Source organism: Equus quagga, chromosome 10 (assembly GCF_021613505.1).
Source record: "Equus quagga isolate Etosha38 chromosome 10, UCLA_HA_Equagga_1.0, whole genome shotgun sequence".
Lineage (NCBI taxonomy): Eukaryota > Metazoa > Chordata > Mammalia > Perissodactyla > Equidae > Equus > Equus quagga.
The window spans coordinates 92,373,756-92,396,785 of NC_060276.1; the positions used below are offsets into that span (position 1 = coordinate 92,373,756).

Sequence of the window (23,030 nt, forward strand, 5' to 3'; positions counted from 1 at the left end):
GCCTTGACAACACACTCTTACACGGAGGTGGAGGGAGGGAGTGTGTGTCTTTCCGTTGAGTATCAAGTAACTTCCACTGGCGTATGACCACAGACTCCAGAAAAGAAAATCAAAGCCTACACCCAGGCAAAAGCCAAGCCTGAATGAAAAGTCTTGGTGGTACACAGAAGCATTCTTTCCCCAGTGCATTCGGAGGTGAGTTCAATTTAGGAGGAAAAGGTATAAACTCACCCTCAAGTCTTGCAGACTTCATATTGTCTCACACATTGACACATACCATTACACAATTATATAGACCATTGTTTAGACTGCCGTAGTAGCTATGTATGCTATACTGAGTATAGCTGAAAATGTTCTTTGGTGCAAAAATATATTAAAAATACAGATCTCACTTCTTTCTTGGATTTGCAATAGTCAACAAATTCATCTGGGTATAGGCCTACGAGAGTAGTATGAGATCCAAATCACAGACATCTAACACGGAGCAGAGGTTTGAGAAACTTCCATACTGGAGCAAAGTCAATATAATATACCTAAATCAACCTTAGGGTGAGAAGAAAACAAAGTACAGTAAATTTTTTACGGCTTCATTGAGGTATAGTTAATATACAAAGAACTGCATATATGTAATGTATACTGCTTGATGACTTTGGACACATGCAAGTCAAATTTTTAGTAACTAAAATTCAAAATAACCGCAAACTTCAATTAGCCCATATTTAACCAATTTTCCAATTAACCAATGCTCTGCTTTTAAGTAAAAGAGAAATATGTCAAACTTATATCCCTAATAGAATATAAACTCAACAAAAACAGAGATTTTGTTTTGTTCACTGATGTCTGGCACATACTAGGTGTTCAATAGACACTTGTTGAGTAAGTTAATTGGTAATGAGATTATTAAATAAAAAAATACTCTATTCAAGCCAGTGTTACATATCTTCTTCATTTACCAAACCATTACAAACAAATTCCAAATGGTGAACTATCTTCAATCCTTGAAGAATGTTTCTAGTATGTATGAGATCTTCTTCAAAGAAAGGTAGAAAGCTAACAAATATAAGTCTGAAAAGTACACAAGCAAAATATATTTCTGGATGGCCCACGTTTACCAGAAAATCGAATGCCCAGAAATCTCCATTCTTTTTGGACTGTTTAACTGAGTTTCATAGCACACTTGGCACATTTGTTCTGCTGGTCACCCTTACATCGAAAGAGAAGAAATCAGTTAACCAACTCGCTGCTCAATGTATTATCATCCTTTTTATTAAGGATTAGTGAAAATAATTCAAATGCACTTCTAAAAGGTTTAAAAGTGAATAAGAAAACTTCAAAATCAAATAATTAGCAAGTTTTCTAGATTCTTTCTAGATATTCATCACTCTACACACACACTTCTTTTAATTAACCTTGACATTTGGATCCTGGTCCACATACACAAGAACTCAGAAAACGTTCACAGAAGCAGATGATAACAACTGCATGTCCTTAAATTCACCTCAAAGTGGCCAATTCTTGGAAGTCTTAAAGTCATGAATTTACTGTCCTAATTTTTCCTAAACACAGCCAACATATGCCATTGTAATAACCTTGTTACAAGATGTTTTGAATTTATGTTTAATATTATTTTCCCTAGAGAAAATTCAATTTCATTCTATCCACTGAGTCCAAATTACTTTTAGGTCTCTTGAGGCACAATTAGAAATACCAGAAATAGCTTCCAATTTGCAGCAAGCATTAAAAACTACTTATCTCTGGAAATATAAAGATCGGCTTTCTAAATCTTCTTTCTCAGTGTTCTAATGCTGAAAAACTGCAGAATCAGCCTTTAGAAAGGCCAGCAACACCAATGACTATTATCCACATTATTATATAGCTGTGTGAGCCAGTATGACCCTTTCCAAATGTTCCCCCTGCACATTTGCAAATCTCCAGCCCTTAGCCAACCTTTTATTCCCCCACTCAGCAGTCAGGGTGATCTCTGACTGCAGAAGATGAGGAAGGATTAAGTATGTCACACTTGAGACTAAAAGTCTGAATTCAATTCAATTTTTCAAAAAAGTCTTTAGTATGTCCACATACCTGTCACCAGGCTAGGTACTATTAAACATGTGCTGAAGGCATAAAAAACAGTGCCTGCAGTAATGTATGAGGGATGCTATTATTTATGCATATTCTTCTCAAAGTTCCTATTTTGGGATAGTTTTAAAAGTAGACATACAAAACTTGGTTCTTTGAAAAGATCAGTAAAATGGATAAACTCCTAGCTGGACTGATCAAGAAAAAAAAAAGACAGACTATGAATTACCAACATCAGAAACGAGAGGATATTACTACAGTCCTACAGACATAAAATGTATAAGGGAATACTATTAACATTTGCCAATAAATCCAGTAACTTAGGTGAAATGGACAAATTGCTGGAAAAATACAACTTACCAAAAGTGACACAAGATGATATTAAAAATCTGAATAGCTGTCTATCCTCAAAAGAAATTAAATTCATTAGCAAAACCTTCCCCCCAAAATTAATTCATCACTGCTTTGCATCAAGACCAGAGAAGGAGGCAAAACACGGAATCCAAACTCACTTTAATCACCTTTTGTAAGGTTACAAATTCCATTAAAATCCATTAAAGTTACCAATGCTATATATTAAAAAAAATGTAGGCATATACCCCTTGTGGACTTTCTGCCTACTGCAGTGACCCTAAAAGGGCCCCTCCATAAGTAAACACTTAATGATACAGTAAGTTAACCTCTTAGTGAGTACCTCACCAAGGGCCTGCACCACATGCCAATGTTTTCAGCTTATCTCATTTAATTTTCACAATCCTGTGAAACCTGTGTTGACAGATGCAGTTTACAGATGAAGAGACAAAAGGTCTGTGAACAGGGGTTGGCAAATGAAGTCCTATTTTTGTATAGTCCAAGAGCTAAGAACGTTTTGTACTTTTTTAAAGGGTTGTAAAAACAAACAAAAACAAGAATACGTGACACAGACCATAGACAGCCTGCAAAATCTACAACATTTACTATCTGTATCTTTATAGAAAATTGTTGCTTGCAATAGAACACTTTTAAGCTACAAAAAAGAATGAACTAGCACTACATTCATCAACATGTATAGTTTTCAAAATATGTTGAGCAAAAAATGCCAATTTCAGAATGATATTTGCAGTATGATAAAGTTTAAAGACGTACAAAACCAATATATAATATTTACGGATACTGTGCATAGGAAGTTAAGTTATAAATCATGCATGAAAATGATAAACTTTGAAATCATGACAGAGAAGGGTCACACGGTGCCTGAATTGTACTAATGTTTCATTTCTTAAAGAGAAAAAAAGATAATTCTGAGGCAAACGATGTCATGTGAATATTTGATAAAGCAGGCAACGAGGTATGTGGGTGTTATCCTCTACTACTGTCTATATGTTTTAATATTTTGAAATACCAATATTTTCAATTAATGTACAAATAAAAATATCTGCAATTAGTAAGTGAGTGGATATTACAGACATTTTGTGTGGTTTTCAGCAAGGCCTCCAGAAAAAAAACAAAAAACAAAAAGAGCCCTCTCATGACATCCTTGCGGACAAGTCAGAAAAAAGTTGTATGCTGATACGAGTGCAGTTAGATGGATTTGCAACTGGATAAGCAATCTGTACTGACACCCTTCACGACTTCCTTTCAGGCTAAAGGGCATTTGTCAAGGAGTAAGCAAGGCTGTCTGTGGCTTTAGGGCTGCCCTAGTCTCACATTCTTGTCAACTATTGGATGAAGACATAAACCTGTAGCAGGGACAAAACTGGGAAGACAAGAGAATCACGATTCGAAATTATCTCAACAGGGTGATACCCTGGGCTTGAATCCAAGAAAAGGAAATATAACAAGAAAAAATATCAAGCACTACCCTTACATATTTAAAAATATACTGTACAGGTACAGAATGGATAAATCTTGGCTTAGCTGCTCTCAGTATGAAAAAAGAACTGGGAGAATTTACCAGACCATCCATCAATATAAACCAACTGTGTGATTCAGCTCCTCTAAAAGCTACAACATTTTGGCATATAAATAAAATCATGGAGTTCAGATTAAAGCAAAAAATTAATAATAAAACAGTCCTGCTGCTATCAGCTCTCGTCAAAATAAGTCTGCCATATCACATGCAATAATAAATGCCATGTTTTAAGAAAAAAAGTAACAAGTCAGGTTGATTCCCAAGTATAGTGACCTTGATGGCTACAAAGCATGCCATTAGAGAAATGATTGGAGGATCTGGAGAATGGAAAAGAAAAAGGAGACAAGATAGCTGTGAATATTTGGAGCTTCGCCATGTGGAAAGGGGAGTAGATGTGTTAGTGTTGCTTTATTTGGAAAAATCTGGTCTAACCATCAGGCTAAAGATTAAAGGAGGCTGATTTCCATACAGTACAAGTGAAAATGCTCTACTTAGTAGTATCAACTTGGTGGCGTGTTATCAAGAAACAGATTTATTTTTCCCCCAATCTCCTCTCAACTGTGCTTTGTGGAAATAGAATGTGGCAGAAGTGACTGTGTCCCACTTCTGAGCCTAGACCACAAGAGGTTCTGCAGCTCTGCATGCTTTGACCCTCTTAGAGCCCTGCCACCAACAGGCTAACCCAGTTGGGAAGTAGAGACCACACAGAAGTGAGCCATTCCAAGTGCAGCTACCCTAGACCAGTCATTTCCAACTGATCCACAGGCTGAGTGTACACTCACGTGCAAGCTCAGCCAAGATCATCCTAGCCTGGCCCAGACCAGGACTTCCCAGATGACCTATAGACTATTGAGAAACAATAAACGCTTATTGTTTAAACCACTAAGTCTTGGGTAGCTTGTTACTCACAAGAGCTAGCTGATACGGTGGAGACCTTTTGTGTCCTTTCCAGGCATATGGCACCACAGTCTCTACTCACCCCGGGCTATTCCCTCAAGTCTCCCTCCTTCAGAAACCTACAAAGGAGAAGCAGACTTCAGTCTCTATGGCTCATGCTCCTAAACCCCAAGGTATACACAATAAGCTATTTCTGAGGGAAGAAGCAGTGGGCTGGGCCTGTGGGTTCCCAGCTTAGAAGGCAGGGAGCTAAGTGCTTGCCTATCCATGTTGTGAGCACTCTTCATCTTGAAACCCCACTTTAGGTCGCTGCTGGGAGGGGAGGGAGTGGCCTCTCACTATAAATAGCATATTATAGAAGTCCCTATTCTCTCACCCCTTCCCCTCACGTATTTCCTTATAGAATCTGAGGATGGGGGTGTGGGGGGTTGATTGTGGTAGGACTAGTTTGTCACTCTTGGGAAATCTTGAAAAAAGGAACCTAGTCAATTTTTAATGGCTTTTTCCCTGAATATGGTATATCCAACAACCTGGGTCTGATGTCATTTCTGGGGGAAAAGGAAAAGCTCTACTTGATTTATTATACAAGGAAGAATGTTCTAACAAGAGTGTTTTATCAATGGAACACTGCCTTTTGAGTACTGAGAGCTCCACTGTTGAATATAATCAGGCAGAGGCTGGTGGACCACCTTTCAGGGACAACAAGGAAGGAATTTAGTCAGATATGATGACCTCTTAGATCCCTTCCACCTCCTAACATTCTATAACTCCACGAGAAGCAGTGTTGGCTGAAAGACTATCAATGGGTCAAGCATCCAAAAATCTGGGTTTTGGTCTTGGCTTTGGGCCCTTAAACTTCCTGTGTTGCAGATACTATAGGCCTCCCACTTAACTGGTATCCTTCCTCCATTCTTCCTTGAAGGCAGAACTCTAATTTTGAGTACATGCTCATGTGTTCAAGGAAGATGACTGCAGGTTTGGCCTCTGGAGTAAATCAAGATTTGTACAGACCAGTCTCCTATATATTTTTGTGTCACAAATAGAAATAATAATATTTGCATGGTGTATTCACTGGGTATTATAATTGGATGAAGTGGATCTATGCATTCCAGGCCCTCCCAGCTGCTCTGTAGAGACAAGAGCATCTGTACCTCAGAGGCATCTGTAACTCCACTTTCTATTCCTGTGGCTAGGGACTGGTTTAACATGCACATCTGACCCATGTCTGGCCAACAGAACTTGAGTAGAATTCTGCTGCAGGAAAAGGTGTTCCTTCTCAATAAAAAGAAGTACGCAAGAAGAAACCTCCCTCTTCTTCCTGAGTTGGTCATGCCTGCATGTGATGTCTAGACCTATAATAACCTGCAGACATTTTAAAACACGGCCCCCCAAATTCTTTGAGATTCCTCCCATCAAGAAGTAGGGTCTGTATCTCTTCTTCTTGAATCTGAGATCAGGTGACTGTTTGAATAAAGGAATATGGCAAAAATGACTCTGCCAGTTTCTGGGCCAACATATTAAGAAACAGAAAACTTCTACTTCATGTCTCTTGGAACACTCACTCTTAAGACCTAGCTGCTATGCTGTGAAGAAGCCAAAGAGAGGCCCACATGGAAAAGAACCAAGGCCTCCAGCCCTCAGCCCCAGCTAAGCAACCAGTAGGAAACATAGTACCAAACTGCCAGCCATGTGAGTAAGCCTTCTTCTAAGTGGGTTCTCCAGCTCCCAGTCAAGCTGCCCCAGCCGATGCCACATGGAGCAGTGAGCAGACCCTGCTGAGACTTGCTCAAATTAAAACTTCATGGACAAAAAAAATGACTGTTGTCATTTTAAGTCAATAAGTTTTGCGGTGGTTTGTTATGCAGCAATATATAATGGATACAGAGTCCTCTTGCGATCACGAGGGGAGACAGACACAGAGAGAAAATGTCTAGGTCCTTGATGACACTGTTGTGCCGATAAATTAGCCAATCATGGGATCACTCTGCCTTTAAATTGATTATATGAGGTAATTTTTTTTTTAAATTTTAAGCCACTTTTAGTTGGGTCTTCTATCACTTGCAATGGCAGTATCTTAAATGATACCCCCTGTTTTTTCATCTGTAAAATGAGATTAATGTAATTGTCCTGCTCTTTACTTTTCACCATTCACTGACCAAACATTGAGAACCCACATGTACTGAACTGGGCATGCACAAATGAATAAGACAAAGACCCAAGGCTAGCCCAGAAGCTCGTGCTGGACCACTCTCCCAACCTCCAACAAAAACTAAAAAATATTGATTGTGGAAGCATGAAAAACACAGATAAATAGAAAGAAGAAAAGAATAACCCATAACCTCACTATCCCAAGACAACAACTAATCGACATTTCACTGTAATTCCTTTCAGACTCTTTTTGAAGTCTTTATGTTGTGTATATGTGTGCGTATGTGAACGTGAGCATGTATGTGTGTGTACACGTGCAAAAAACTGAGATGTTGCAGCAGAAATTTATAAGCTTATATCATACAAAGCACTACAGCATACACATACAGCTATCCTGCAAATTCCACCCCATGTGCCTCCAAGAATGTATGAATTAAAACTATTATCTTTAGTTCATAAAATGCAGTTGGTCCTGGAAACAGGTAACAAATTAAATCAATTTTTTTCTGAAGCTAGACAAGATGCGTAGCCAAGGTACATCTCTGAGCAGTGACCTGAAAATTGAAGAAGAGGAGAAGCTTCTTAACTCATTCTATAAAGTCAACATTACCCAGATACCAAAACTAGACAATGCCAACCCCAAAAAAGAAAACTATAGGCCAATATCACTGATGCAAATCAATGCAAAAATCCACAACAAAACACTAGCAAATCATGGGGCCCACCCTGTGGCATAGTTGTTGGGTCCATACACTCCACTTCAGTGACCCAGGGTTCACAGGTTCAGATCCTGGGCGTGGACCTAGCACCACTTGTCAAGCCATGCCATGGCAGTGCCCCATATGAAGTAGAGGAAAACTGGCACAGATGTTAGCTCAGCAACAATCTTCCTCAAGCAAAAAGGGGAAGATTGGTAATAGATGTTAACTCAGGGCCAATCTTCCTCACACACACAAAAAAATACTAGCAAATTGAATACAACAATACATTTAAAAGGTCATATATCATGATTAAGTGGGATTTACTCCAGGGATGCAGGGATGGTTCAACATCAGCAAATCAATCAACGTGATACACCACACTAACAAAATGAAGAATTAAACTCATATGATCATCTCAATAGATGCAGAGAAAGCATTTGACAAGATACAGCATCCATTTATGATAAAAACTCAATAAAATGGGTATAGAAGGAAAGTACCTCAATATAGGCCATATATAACAAACCTACATTTAATATCATTCTCAATGGAGGAAAACTTAAAGCTATAGAGGGATAGCTTTAAGAACAGGAACCAGACAAGGATGCCACTTTCACCACTCTTATTTAACATAGTATTGGAAGTCCTAGCAAGAGCAATCAGTCAAGAAAAGGAAATCAAAGGGATCCAAATTGGAAAGGAAAAGTGAAACTGTCACTATTTCCAGAAGACATGATTTTATATATAGAAAACCCTAAAGAATCCACCAAAAAACTTTTAGAAATAATAAATGAATATGGTAAAGTTGTGGGGTACAAAATCAACATACAAAAATCAGTTGTGTTTCCATACACTAACAATGAAGTAGCAGAAAGAGAAATTAAGAATACAATCCCATTTACAATTGGAACAAAAAGAATAAGATACCTAGGAATAAATTTAACCAAAGAGGCGAAAGACCTGTACACTGAAAACTATACAACATTGTTGAAAGAAATAGAAGACACAAAGAAATGAAAAGATACTCCGTTCTCTTGGATTGGAAGAATTAATATAGTTAAAAATGTCCATACTTCCTAAAGCAATCTACAGATGCAATGCAATCCCTATCAAAGTTTCAATGACATTTTTCACAGAAATAGAACAAAGAATCCTAAAATTTATATGGAATAACAAGAGACCCCTAATAGCCAAAGGAATCCTGAGAAAAAAGAACAAAACTGGAGGTATCACATTCCCTGATTTCAAAATATACTACAAAGCTAAAGTAATCAAAACAGCATGGTACTGGCACAAAAACAGACACACATCACTGGAACAGAATCAAAAGCCCCAAAATAAACCCACACATCTAATGAACAGCTAATTTTCAACAAGGGAGCCAAGAACATGCAATGGAGAAAGGAAAGTCTCTTCAATAAATGGTGTTGGGAGAACTGGACAGCCACATGCAAAAGAATGAAAGTAGTCCATTATGTAATATTATACACAAAAATTAACTCAAAATGGATTAAAGACTTGAATGGAAGCCCTGAAACCATGAAATTTCTAGAAGAAAACATAGGCGGTATGCTCTTCAACATCGGTCTTAGCAGCGTATTTTCAAGAACCATGTTTGATCAGGCAAGGGAAACAATAGAAAAAATAAACAAATGAGACTACATCAAACTAAATAGCTTCTGAACAGCAAAGGAATCCATCAACAAAACAAAAAGATAACCTAACAATTGGGAGAAGATATTTGCAAACCATATATCTGATAAGGGGTTAATATCCAAAATATATAAAGAACCCATACATCTCAACAACAAAGAAACAAACAACCCAATTAAAAAATGGGCAAAGGAGCTGAATGTACATTTTTCCAAAGAATATATACAGATGGCCAACAGGTACATGAAAAGATGTTCAACATCACTTATTATCAGAGAAATGGAAATCAAAACTAGCATGAGCTATCACCTGACTCCCATCAGAATGGCTATAATCAACAAGACAGGAAACAAGAAGTGTTGGAGAGGATGTGGAGAAAAGAGAACTCCCATACTCTGCTGGTGGGAGTACAAACTGGTGCAGCCACTTTGGAAAACAGTATGGAGATTCCTCAAAAAATTAAGAATAGAATTACCATGATCCAGCTATTCCACTGAAGGATATTTATCCAAAGAATATGAAAGCACGAATGCGTAAAGATATATCCACCCCTATGTTCATTGTAGCATTATTCACAACAGCCAAGACTTGGAATCAACCTAGGTACCCATCAAGGGACAAGTGGATAAAGAAGATCTGGTACATATACACAATGGAATTCTACTCAGCCATAAGAAACGATGAAAGCTGGCCATTTGTGACAACATAGATGGAGCTTGAGAGTTTTATGCTAAGTGAAAAAAGTCAGAGGGAGAAAGTTAAATACTATATGATCACACACACAAGACAAAAACAACAACAAACACATAGAGACAGAGATTGGATTGGTGATTACCGGAGGGGAAGGGGGGAGGGAGGAGGGCGAAAAGGGTGATTAGGCACCTGTGTGGTGATGGATTGTAATTAGTCTTTGGGTGGTGAACATGATGTAATCTACACAGAAACAGAAATATAATGATGCACACCTGAAATTTATACGTTATAAACCAATGTTACTGCAATAAAAAATATACATATATATCTTTAAGAATTCAAATTTACATAATTTATGTAAATCTTTGATAATCATGACTAGTATAATATTTTGGGTTTCATGAAAACCATCTTCTCTGATTTATCAGTGTTGAGTATAATACAAGCTTACATTTTTATGCCTCTTGAGTATATTTTTCCTAAACTTATATAGATTTATGATCAAAAGAGCTAGAATTACTCCTACTGAATATTTAAGATTATGAAAAACATCAATTTATGTTGAAGCAAATTAAATCACTGTTCTGATGAACTTGTATTTCCACAGTAATGAGGTTTCGTGGTACGTCACCTTGAAGAGCATTTCCAAAATCTTTAGATAACAAGACCTTGAACTAGTATTATAACGAGATAATTAATAGACGTTGAATGGATCGCATGATCATTTCTAAGTAAGATAGAATACTAAAACATTGACTCCTAAGCATAATTTCAGTTTACATACTTTTGCTTCCTATTGTATACACTACAAAGAGGTTATATTTTTGGGTTTGTAATAAATATGTTCATTTCTGCCATGTTGTAAAACTGCATGAGGGAACTGTATGGCTGAATAAAGCTGGGCTGAGTGTATTCATGAGCTCTGCTAAAATGACAGAAATTCACAATTATCCACCCCCTAGTTTTCTCCGTGAAATACAAGTGAGCGCTTAAAAGTTATAATTAACATATTTGAATGAGACTCTACATGAATGAGACTCTATTAAGTGTCTCAAGATAAAGAGACTTTTTTTTTAAATTAAGGGCAAAAAAGAGAATGTTTCTGTCCTGAAGTAAAATGACTTGTTCCAGAATGGGAAAGAGGAAAAAAAAACCTGAATGACTTGAGAAAGCTGCAGGTTTGTGGAAAGAGAATCTGAAAAGGGACACAAATTTGTATTAAAACTTTACCAAATCTGGCTCAGTTTTGAAGGGTTTTGTAACTTGTAAGACTGTCAAAAAGAGATTGTGGGTCCTTTAGAATCAAATATTACATTTAAGCAAACCTAGAATTTATTTGTTCTCTGTGAAAATGAAGACGTTTGCTTGGATACTGGTCTGCTCCTAATAAGAGGTTGTAAAAGGTTACTCCGCATCTGTATTCATTTCCTATGGCTTCCCCTACAAATTACCACAAACTTGGCAGCTTAAAACAACACACATTTATTCTCTGACAGTTCTGGAAGTCAGAAGTCCAAAATCAGTTTCACTGGGCTAAAATCAAGGTGTCAACAGGTCAATGCTCCCTCCAGAAGCCCTAGAGAGGAATCCCCTTTCTTGCCTTTTCTAGCTGCTGGAGCTGCATTCCTCGCATTCTTGGGCTGGTGGTCCCTTCCTCCAGCTGCAAAGCCAGCAGTGTAGCATCTTGCTTCAGTCCTCACATTGTCTTCTTCCTCTTGTAGTCAAATCTCCTTCTGCTTCTCTCTTATAAGGACACTGCTGATTACATTGAGGGCCCACCCGGGTAATCCACACTGCTCTCCCGATCTCAGTCTCTTTATCTGCAAAGGCCTTTTGCCATGTAAAGTAACATTCACAGGTTTGGGGGGTTAGAACCCGAATATTTTCAGGGTCATCATTCCGGCTCCCACCTCACCTTCTATGTAATTAGTTCAAACAGCGGGTATTCTAGATCTCACCATGAGAACACTATGTGATGACTTCACCACGCCCTTGATTAGTCTCTTTAAAATAAAAGAAAACATAAGTCTTGCATTTACAAATGTGTTAATGATTTTTGTATGTTTATTTAAATATTGTATTGTCACTTTAATTAATGAATACTCAAGCTACAATCTTCACTTACTCAGGTACCCAGGTTCCTATCTTAATTCTCAAAATCTCCCAGAAACTTTTAAATTTTGCCTGCCAACATTGAACCCACAATTAAAAATGAAATAAAACTTCACAACACCTTTTGCACTTAAAACTGTCTTTGAGATTTGCCAGAGGCCCCTAGAGAGTAAAAAAAGATTTATTCTTTCACCTCATAAAAAGAGAGGTGTTAGACAAAATTAGCTCTAATTGCTATGTTAGCATTCATTCGTTGCATGAGAAAAAGTCAAATCAAAAGAGGTATTCAGCCTTCCCTAGATTAAATTTGAATAGGTAAAATATTTCATTTCAATATTTCAGAAGTTCTATGCTACATGCAAAGTTCCTGGAGATTTGTCAGCACCCTTACTGTCTATTAAATGTTTATAATTATCAGAGTCCTGCTGGTGCTTCCCCTGATCATATTAGGCAACAAAATTATAGTGTTATCAGTCATAATTTCAGTAATTTTTAAAAAATAGTTGGACACAACTTTCCTTTTTAAATTTTACTAGCAACTTCTAGACCAGTGCTTTTCAAATGAGGATGTGCACCAAACCTTTCTACGGATCTTTATCAAAATATAGATGTTTAAAATCTACTCCTGACTTCTTTGAAAATAGGTTTAATCATTATGCTTATATATTTTTCTCCAAAACTCTTCTTTTGGATTGGCTTTATTATCCTATTTCGCATGTCAGAAAAAATTTCCTCCTCAGTTGTATTATTTTCATTGTGCACTCCCGCCAGATTTTTCACTTGTGAAAATTATCACAAGTCATAAGTGACTCACGGGCATTTGCAGTCTCTGCCATCTCCACATGGTTTACTATCTACTCTGATGCTTTTTCTGAAGGCCCTACAGTCAGCGACAGAAGAGCAGCACTCTGTGGAAAAAGACAGTAACTCAGGTACTTCAATGAATATGCTCTTGAACACAGGCTTCTTGATGTCACCACATAATCACCTTTGAGACCAGGTCAGTGGACAGAGTCAGAATTTCAAGAACACCTTATTTGAGAAGGAGATGGGTTAATGACACGGCTATCACAATGTCCAGTGGAACAAGACCCAGGTTTGCAAAGGCCAAAGACCTCTTCTATAAAATCAGTCCTTTGGTCCTAACGTGTCTGGCCTCCAAATAAAACACAGTGAAAGTTCTTGAGAGTGAGTTGTTGAGAGTGCTTTCCTAGAAATCCAAGACTCTCACATCTCTGCATTGAAGAATTTAGCTTCTTTTTCCCAGAAGAGAGCATTAAATGCTTTCTGTACAGAGCCCGCCCATTTCTCAGGATCTAGGAGAGGAGGGGCCTCAACAACAGGTACAAGAACAGGACCTCACATTTGCTGTTCTACCCACGGGCATGTGACCTCGGGAGAGCTGATTACCGTCTCTGGGCCAAAGTGGCCTCAGCTGAAAAATGGAGACCCTAAAAAATAATCCCTGTCCTCTGAGTTCCACTTACTCACTTTCAGTAGAGATCTTTTCTTAGGAAAAGATCGTAGACTGGTAATTATAACACTTCAAGCCAACATCTGAAATAATTTAGTCCAACTTCCTCATTTTACAACCACAGAAGGTGACGTGCCCCAAGTAAACCACACTTACAGGAGACCAGAATCCAGTTTTCCTCCCTCTTCTTTCACTATTTTGTCCCAATATATGCTGAAGACTCTCTTCCACAGTCAAGTTGGTGAATGCCTTTCATCCATCCTTCTATTTCAGGACCCAAATCTCTCACAACCATGGTATCCAACCTGCCCCCTGCTGCCCACTGGGTCCCTTTAGCAGATTTTGCTTTAACAAAAGAAGTTCAGAGGTATTTTCCCCACAGTGACTCGAGAACCCTAAATAAGAAAGACCAGTCTTCTGTGTTCATGAGGGACTCTGGAGGAGAAACGCTAAACAAAACACCAAATGCAGTCCTTAGATTTAAACCCATACTCCTAAAAGAATGAAATAAAATAGAACAAATTCATTATCCCAATCATTTGAACTGTGGGTCATGAACTGGTATTGGTCAAAGAACTGTTTGTTACTGGTCAGTTACAAGAATGAAAATTGGGAGTCAGCATTTAGGAAGATTTATAGCAATATGGCTTTGCCCCAATATTTAAGTGAGTGGGTTCATCCACTGACCAGGGTCTATACTAGTCCTGGTGGTGTTGCACTCAAGTGATGAGTCAAATGTGAGCTGTATACTAGTCATACACAATAGGACCTCATATCAGTTCATAAGGAATGAGAACAAGGAAAACAGATAATACTGGCCCTATACCAAAGATAGTTTGAGAAGCACTGCACTATATTCTGTCATTAAATGAGACAATTGATCGCTCTGAACACTGTTAACTTAGAATTAATTTGTGTGGGAGTAACAAATTCAAGTATCTATAGTGGCCAGACAGTTATTATAAGTGAGTGAAGTGGGTCAGACATGAGATCCAAAAGAGAGGAGTGGAAAACCAGAGGCCCGATCTTAATGGGGCAGCACCCTGTATCTTCAGTTGACTGGAACCACATGGATGCCCAGATATTTTGATTTCACAAGAGAAGCCCCAAATCCAGATACTCAGGTAAAAAGTTCTTAAATGTAAGTAGCTTATTAATCTTCTTTTAAGATGTCTATGTAGGACTGACAAACCCATCTGCTGTCCAGATTAGGTCTGTAAGCTGCCATTTTGCAATCTGTGCTTTAGGAAATAATGTATTAGAGGTGAATAGAAGGTCCCTCATTTTTTTTTTTTTTAAGATTTTATTTTTTCCTTTTTCTCCCCAAAGCCCCCCAGTACATAGTTGTATATTCTTCATTGTGGGTCCTTCTAGTTGTGGCATGTGGGACGCTGCCTCAGCGTGGCTTGATGAGCAGTGCCATGTCCGCGCCCAGGATTCGAACCAACGAAACACTGGGCCGCCTGCAGCGGAGCGCGCGAACTTAACCACTCGGCCACGGGGCCAGCCCCAGGTCCCTCATTTTTAATCCTATTTTGAGGGTCCAAAGGCCCTTTCTAAAGAGTCAGGCAGTCTCCCTCTGGCCACATCCTGCAGGATTTATCAGATTCAGGGACGAGGGGAGCCTGGGCCTTCAAAATGCCTGTCTCCAGAGATTGCTTTCAGTGGGAGGCCAGCCTAGTTTCAAGGCGTGGGTTCACACCAACATCAAACCAACATTACCCTCCAAGTTTCCCTCAGGCTCGACTCTTGGGTTCATCTCTTCTCATACGTGATGTTTCCTCCTGTGTTGACCTGTGTCTTGTGGTCATGTGCCCGCCCCTGACACTGCTTTTGATCACAGGCCTGGTTTGGAACCCACACCCTCCCCAGCCCCTGTCCCTACTCACTCCAGTTTTAGTTTTCGCATGGTGTCTTCTCCGCAGGGCCCAAGCTAGAGCAAATCCTTCCTCACCATCCCCCTATGCATCTTTTCGAAACGCACAAAAAGTCTAAACTTGGGCAGCTCATCCTTTCCCAAGGGCAGTGATTCTCACTCTCCGCCTACCTTCCTCCCCTGAGTGTGGGACCCCTGTGCACGTGTAGGAGGGGGATTTGGCAAGGTGCCGCATTTAGACCGATGCTATCCTCACTGTGGCCCCCTGCTTCCTGTGAAATCCACAAGCACAGCTGGAGCACAATTCCTAAAGGGATGGCAGTATTGCTCTGCCTCCTTCTCCCACATCCGTGTGACTCTGCCGAGGACTTGCCAACACGAGGTCATTAAAGCTCAACCTCCAAACTCCACCTGGGACATCAGAGAGTCTGAAGGAGCCCAGGAAGCCTGGCTCCCTACAGGTGTCACAGTGACCATTAGTTTCTACTACTGCATGGACTGTAAGACGACACCTGACCACAAAGACCTGCTAACTCGACATGGTGTATCCACCTCCTATGGCTTCTCCGGCCTTTAATTCCTCAGGTGTGCCTTCCAGAGAAGTATCCAGGAGTCGATGTTTACTTCTAGAAGGAACCATAGCCATAAGCCAAAATCCACAGCTGTTCTTTTTTTTAATGTGGGACAGCTATTTAATCAACCAACATATCAAGATCTTAGTATAATGACTGATTCCCTGGCACTGCCCACACTGGAGGCACTCCCTGTTTGCTGAAGGACACTGGAATATGAGAAACCATGCCCTAGACACAAAGATACCCCACTTCAGAGATGGGGTGGCAAAGCTGGTGCTTTCATGTGATCAGCTGAAGGTGACTCTCCACCTGCAGTTGCTGGGGAGAGGCCTGCTCCCGACTCACATGCACAGAAGATCTTGAACAGCTGAACTTGGCTAAGGCTGGGAGGGCTTCATGGCTCTCTAGAACAAAGCACAAATCTGTGGGGTGGACATTTGACAACCAGGCTTCTGTAAATATCTGGTAGGATGGCATTATGCGGCAAGAAAAGTTTCTTGGATTTATACAGGCACATATTCCAACAAGCTCTAAGCATAACCCAACACTTATTCTCAGGACCCTCCAGTGAAGTAGGCAAAGGCGGAGCCAGCTCCAGGCTTTAATAAATGGTGGAAGGAGGCAGAGAGACGGTGAGTCACCAGGCAGAGGGGAGCAGAGAGGAAACCAGGGTGAGGACTGTCTGCTTCCTGGATGCACCTCTGCCTTCTTCCTCTGATGGCACTCTTCTGTCTCTCCACAAAGTGGCCTAAACATCCAGCAACCACCTGAGAACCAGGCCCAGCGGCACATGGGGAAGCACACCTAAATATCTTGTCTACAAGGAGGGAGATACATGCAGCTATTTTTTAAGGGCACACTGTGTGTCACACAGCAGTTTACTGACATGTGTTGACTTAATCTTTGGGAAAACCCGAAGATGGAGGAACTCTTATTATCCCCATTTGACTCATGAGGAAACTGCTGGTCAGAGGAAACAGATGAATGTCCAAGATCACATAGCCAGAAAGTGGTGAACTGGGACAGCCAACCCAGGTCCTCTGATCCCATTGTTGAAGCCGGCTGGGCAGCCTGTGACCAGCCCTCTTTGACAGGCCAGGAGGCTGCACAGGGTGGCCCTGGAGGATCCTATGAGTAGGTGACATTCTCAGATGTTGACACTCATAGGGGAGAGGTTTTTTACAACACTTTATGTGACTTTTTTTAACTTAACATAGCACATGAAAGTGTTTATAAGAATTATATGTGCTTTTGAGTCTATTATTTGGGACAGAATTTACATAGAATATATTATACATCTTAAAACATGTATTCAGCCACTGATAACTCTTTGTTACTCTTATCAAATATATGATCATAAACAGGTTAGGTTTTTCACCTGAGAATGAGATTAATAAATATGTTTATAATGGAGTAATTTATAAATAAATCAATTCATTAGTAATAATCATTAAGAACTTCTTGAATTGCCTGTCTTAGGCCAGAGAGTAGGTTTTGCACACTATTACTATTTAATTTCCTGGTATCCACAAGAAAGGACAGAAGGACATGCTCCACAGAGTAACACAGCACTAGCTAATAATCCCCTTCTCAAGTCCTTTTCTGGAATGAGGCGGGGTATAAGTGAAATCAACCTGACGATAATTCCTCTTATGCATATTCCTTTATGGTTTCCCCATCACTCCTCGATCTTCATGTAAAGCCTTTATCCCTATGTCTGTTCTTTGGATTCTCTTTTGAGTTGGTTATAACATCTGCCGGTTCCCTAATAAGTTAAATAGAATCTTTAAAACATGTTCATTTAAAGAAAAAGTCTGAAATTGAAAGCAAAAACATACCTCACAAACCTGTCCCTTCTCCAGGATGCTTCACCAACACAAATGGGGATTCATGGCTACAACTGCCCATATCAGGAACCTGGGAACCATTTTTGACGTCTCTGCCTCACTTTCTCATTCAATTAATCATTATATCGTTCCACTTTTATATCATTAATATTGCTCCAATAATCCACTCTTACTATTCCAGCCCAAGCCATTACCATCCTCATCTTGAAAACTGTGGCAGCCCACTGACTGGCCTCCCTGTTTCTCTCCTCACTCCCTTCCAATCCATTTTGCAGAGTAATCAGTTTCTACAACTAAACCTGATTGTGACACAGTGTTGTTTAACACTCATCAATGCCTTCCCACTGTCTCAGGGGTAAAGTTTGAAATAATACTGGGATAAAAGCTCTTCCCTGCTTTACCTTGACTTTACTCCTCCTCCTCATTTATCAGGTTTTAGTTTAAACTTAAGTTCCTCTGGGAATTTTTCCGTCATCTCCCAGACTTGGTTAGATTCTCCCAATATACCCTCACACAGGACTTTCACTTTGCAGGACTTGCCTGAAATAAAATCAATATACGACTAATTATTTGTTTCATGTTTGTCTATCCTCTTCCAAAAGGACAGGGGCCTGTCCACTTTATTCACCACTTTATCCTCAGAGCCCAGCAGAGGGTCAGGAACACAGAACATATTCAATAACTATTCATCACATTTATGACTAAGTTCACATAAATCTAATCCCAAATTCTCCCTCCTCTGGTGGACAATGAGTACCATTTCCCTCTTCAGTAAGATGGAGATAATCTTATCTACCTCACAGGGATGCTGTGAAAATGAACATAACAATACCAATCACGGTGCCTGGCACTAATCAAGGGTTTGAGCAACAGTTATTATTACTATCAATATTACCACCTTGAGTGGAAGAGAGAAGGGCATTTTGAGATCTGGGCAGGCCAAATGGCAGGCTGCAGGGGCCTTCACGGAGCATAGTACCTCGGTGTGCTCACCTGGGTCTCAGTCCAGTGCATCCTCCAAGGTCCACAGACTTGATCATGCCCCTGCTGAGAGCTGACTAGACCCTGGAAGTCTCAGGATGGTCAAACTCTCCTAAGACTAAAGCTCATAATCAGTGTCCATTATTCACTGACTATGATAAATAACTCTCCAATAGTGTATGATTCCAATTAAATGAAATAGTAGAATAGGCAAATCCATAGAGACAGAAAGTAGATTAGTGATCACCAGGGCCTGGGGGAGGGGAAATGAGGAATGATTGCTAATGACTATGAGATTTCTTTTCAATGTAATGAAAATATTCTAAAATTAGATAGTGGTGATGATTGCACAACATTGCGAGTATCCTAAAATCCACTGAATTGTACACTTAAAAAGGGTGAATTTTATGTTATATGAATTATACTGCAATTTAAAAAAACCTCTCCAGTGGACCCTGTGGCTGGCTCCAACTTCTCTCCCTGAGGCCAAGCTCTGCTGAGGCCAAATTCATCAATGTTTGCTCACTGAGCACAGAATCAGAGAGAGGAGGTTATATACTTTGAATGTTGAATAGGGTCAGGTTCTGATGGACTTTATGTCCTTCTCCTGTCAAGAATGGACATTTCTATTGGTCTGGACCTTGTTTACATGGTATGGCAGATACAGGTAGCTGCCTATTTAATATCCATTCTTGCCCTTATATCTTAAGAAAACATGATTTTGTTCTGGGTGGCAATGGGCCTAACCCTAGGCAGCTCATGACTAGTCTAAATGCGGTGTTCCCAAACTTTGCTGATGATAAAAATCACCCAGAGCACTTGTTTAAAACACAAAAGAGAAATAAAATAAAAAGACATCTTGGGCTCCTAGCCCAGACCTGACAAATCACAATTTTCAGGGATAAGGCCTGGTAATCTGTAAATTTTCAACAAGCCACCCGACCCCCGCTGGCCCCGAGGTGACTCTAACCGTCATCAGGGAAGTTTGAGGAATACTGGTCTAAGCCAATGGGGCAATCATTCTTACGCTCGGCTGTCCTAGCATTTCTTGCATCTAGGTGACCATGTAACCAGTTCTGGTCAATGAAACCTAAATAAAGTCTATTAGGGAGGTTTCTGGGAAAGCTTTTACTTACTAATTAAAGGAAAAATACACTCACCCTTCTGCCTTCACCCCTTCTTCCTACCTTGAACGCAGCTATGATGGTTGATGCTGCAGTAGCAACCCAAGAGAAAGGCCGAAAGAATTGCAGGGTCATAAACTTGGCCATTGTGAGCAGCTAAAGTAATGCCAGCAACTGCCTCTCTCCAATTTCTTGTTAGATAAGCAAAACAAACCCTGGGTTGTTTAACCTTATAGTCAAGTGTTCGTCCCTTGCATCAAATGCATTCCTAATCATGTGATAGACACTATCAATGTTTGCCTCTGTGACACACCCCAGCCTGTGCTCCAATTTAACCTGCCTCTCCCCGTCTGAGGAAGGGATTCCTTCCCCAGATATATTAGGGCAGCGATTAGGGTTAGTGAAGACATGCACAAATGGCAGCCATCTATATTTTTAAGAGGACCATGCCCATTTTCTTTCTCCACATATATTTGATTTATTGTTTAACTCTCAGAGGACTTATATTTTTCCAAGTTCTTGGGGGACATCTCACAGATATTCTTGGTGACACTGACATTTTATGAGACAGGTTTTATTTTCCTGAAAAGAATTCTGTTGGAAAAACTATAATGAGGGTTGGCAAACTTTTCTGTAAAGAGTCAGACAGTAAATATTTTAGGCTTTGTGGACCATGCATTCTCTGTTGCAACTACTCAACTCTGCTCAAAACAAAAAAAAGCAGACATAGACAATAGGTGAATAAAAGGGCAGGCTGGGTTCTAATAAAATTTCACAAAAACAGGTAGTATCTGATTGAGCCCATGGGCTGTCGTTTGCCAACCTCTGAACTACAAAACAATCTTTGTTTTCAAAAACTTGAGGAAAGAATACATTGGATTTACTTATAAAAATCAAACAGGCTGTTGCTATATCTGGTCTCTCACTGTGTCCCGGCCATATGGGAAAACAATGGACTGGGGCAAGGGGATAGTGGCATGTAGAGGACTCACCTTGGTCAATGCCCATTCCACTTAGAAGTCCTAGAGAACAAGGATGCTGCTATATTTATTGAGCAGCTACTGTCTGCCTGGGACTGTGGCAGACATTTTCACATAAATGTTAATCCACCAAGATTTAAGACTTCATCTCAAGGTCCTGATGTACCTTAAGAATCATAGTCACTCTGAGGTAACCTGGATAAGGGAGACAGCTGTGACACGCAAATACCCTGTGACTTAGCCGTAAATTAAGACATTTTACCATTCAGCCAAGAATATAGGCGGAAAGAGGATAATCCTGCAGGAAGGGGAATTAATAAGAGTGATTTATTTTAAAAAATTCCAATTTCAGTGTTATGTTAAATATGCATTTTCTTCAACTTAAGGCTTTTAACTCATTTTTGCTTATCTATATAGTATAACTTACCAGAATACCTGGTTTTTATTTGCCCACAATATTAATATTTGGGAGGGGTGATTTCCTCTTTTCATATGAAAAGTTTTCACTTGTGTCCAATGCATGTAGAGGTTTTTTTGAAATCAGGTTTATCCAAAACCTGCCCTCCATTTGATGGCGTGAGAATGGCCCAAAGGTTAGAGAACTCTGTTCATTTAAAAGCTGAGATACCCATTCGGACTTTAAGAAGGCAGGAGAGTGCTCTTGATTCCATCATTCACCACAAAGGAGCTGGTACAACCAACTGTCTCAGATGGTTGAGAATGATCACCGGATGACAGAGGCAAAATCTGAAGAGGCCCAGCCTCTGGCAGCTATATTTTCAGCCTACAGAAAGCTGTATTTTGCAAACTGGTCACAGCAGTGAACTTCTAGAACTTTGCCATTCCCCAACAAGAGTCAGAATTTCCTCCCCTCCCCTTCCCTTGAACCTCGACAGGACTCCTGAGTGCTTCAACAAAGAAAATGCAGCAGAAGTGATGTCCCATGACTTCTACGGCTGGATCACAAAGGTGATATCCTTCGACCCGACCCTCCCTAGCTCTTAGGACACCCGCCGTTGAAAGCAGCCACCAAGCTGTGAGGAAGCCCAAACTAGCCTACACAGAGGGAAGAAATGGAGAAGTTCTGGGGCCTCCAGCAACAGCCAGAATCAACCACAAGAAATGTGAGCGAATGAGGCTTCCAGGGATTCTAGCCCCCCCATCTATGAGCCACCCCAACTGACACACAGTGGGGCACAAGTGAGCCTTCTTAAGCCCTGCCCAAATTGCAGATTCCTAAGCAAAATAAAACACTTATTATTTTAACTCATTAAGATTTGAGCTTGGTAACTGGAACACAGACATATGAATTTCCCCTGAAACAAAATAAACTTTATGTTTTGCTCCCCATTTCCATCCCCAAATGCAGGCACAAATCAAAAATATACATACATCTTGTGATAGTGACTTTCCGTTGCAAGGCGCTTATATAGAGCTGCAGGGTCAGCTGGGGGGCTGAGCCGAGGAAAGCCTGGATCACCGATGCCCGGCTGAACGCAGATCGGTGGGTGAACAGCTTGCCCTCTGCTTGGCCCACTTCCCTCTCAATCTCCTCTGAGAGGCCATTTCTTGGCATCTGTCGCTTCTTGATGATGCTGACATAAGGCTCTTCAACGTGGTTTGACTGACAATAGATGCAGAAAACTTCAAAACACCTGGAAACAAATCAGCAAATCACGATAATCAAAGGCAGACAGGATTCTGTCTTTTCTCAGTTACCCTGCTTACACTTCACCTCACTCTCAAAGCCTTGACTAGGCTGCTCTGGACTGTAGCCCCTCCTCCAAAATCATCCAATCCAAGGACCGGTTCTGAGCATGCAGTCCTCTTGAGGCCCTCCAGCAGGCCAACTGGAACCGAGTGTGAATCAAATTGAGAGGTGACACTAAAGGCCACTGAGGCAAGGAAACCAACTAGAGATGGGAAGTGGCTCAGCCTCCAGAGCCACAGAAAAATGTTCACTTTCCCTTCCTGACACCTATCAGCTGTGCAGCCCTGG

General features: G+C 40.2%; 1 protein-coding gene across 1 annotated transcript in view; it reads right to left on the reverse strand.

The window, feature by feature from the left end:
* The window catches only part of XK (X-linked Kx blood group antigen, Kell and VPS13A binding protein), a 46,367-nt gene that overhangs the window by 16,571 nt on the left and 6,766 nt on the right, over positions 1 to 23,030 (reverse strand). The window contains exon 2 of the mRNA XM_046673984.1: positions 22,424 to 22,686. Coding sequence (XP_046529940.1) covers positions 22,424 to 22,686 — 263 coding nt within the window. The remainder of the gene's footprint in view (positions 1 to 22,423; positions 22,687 to 23,030) is intronic.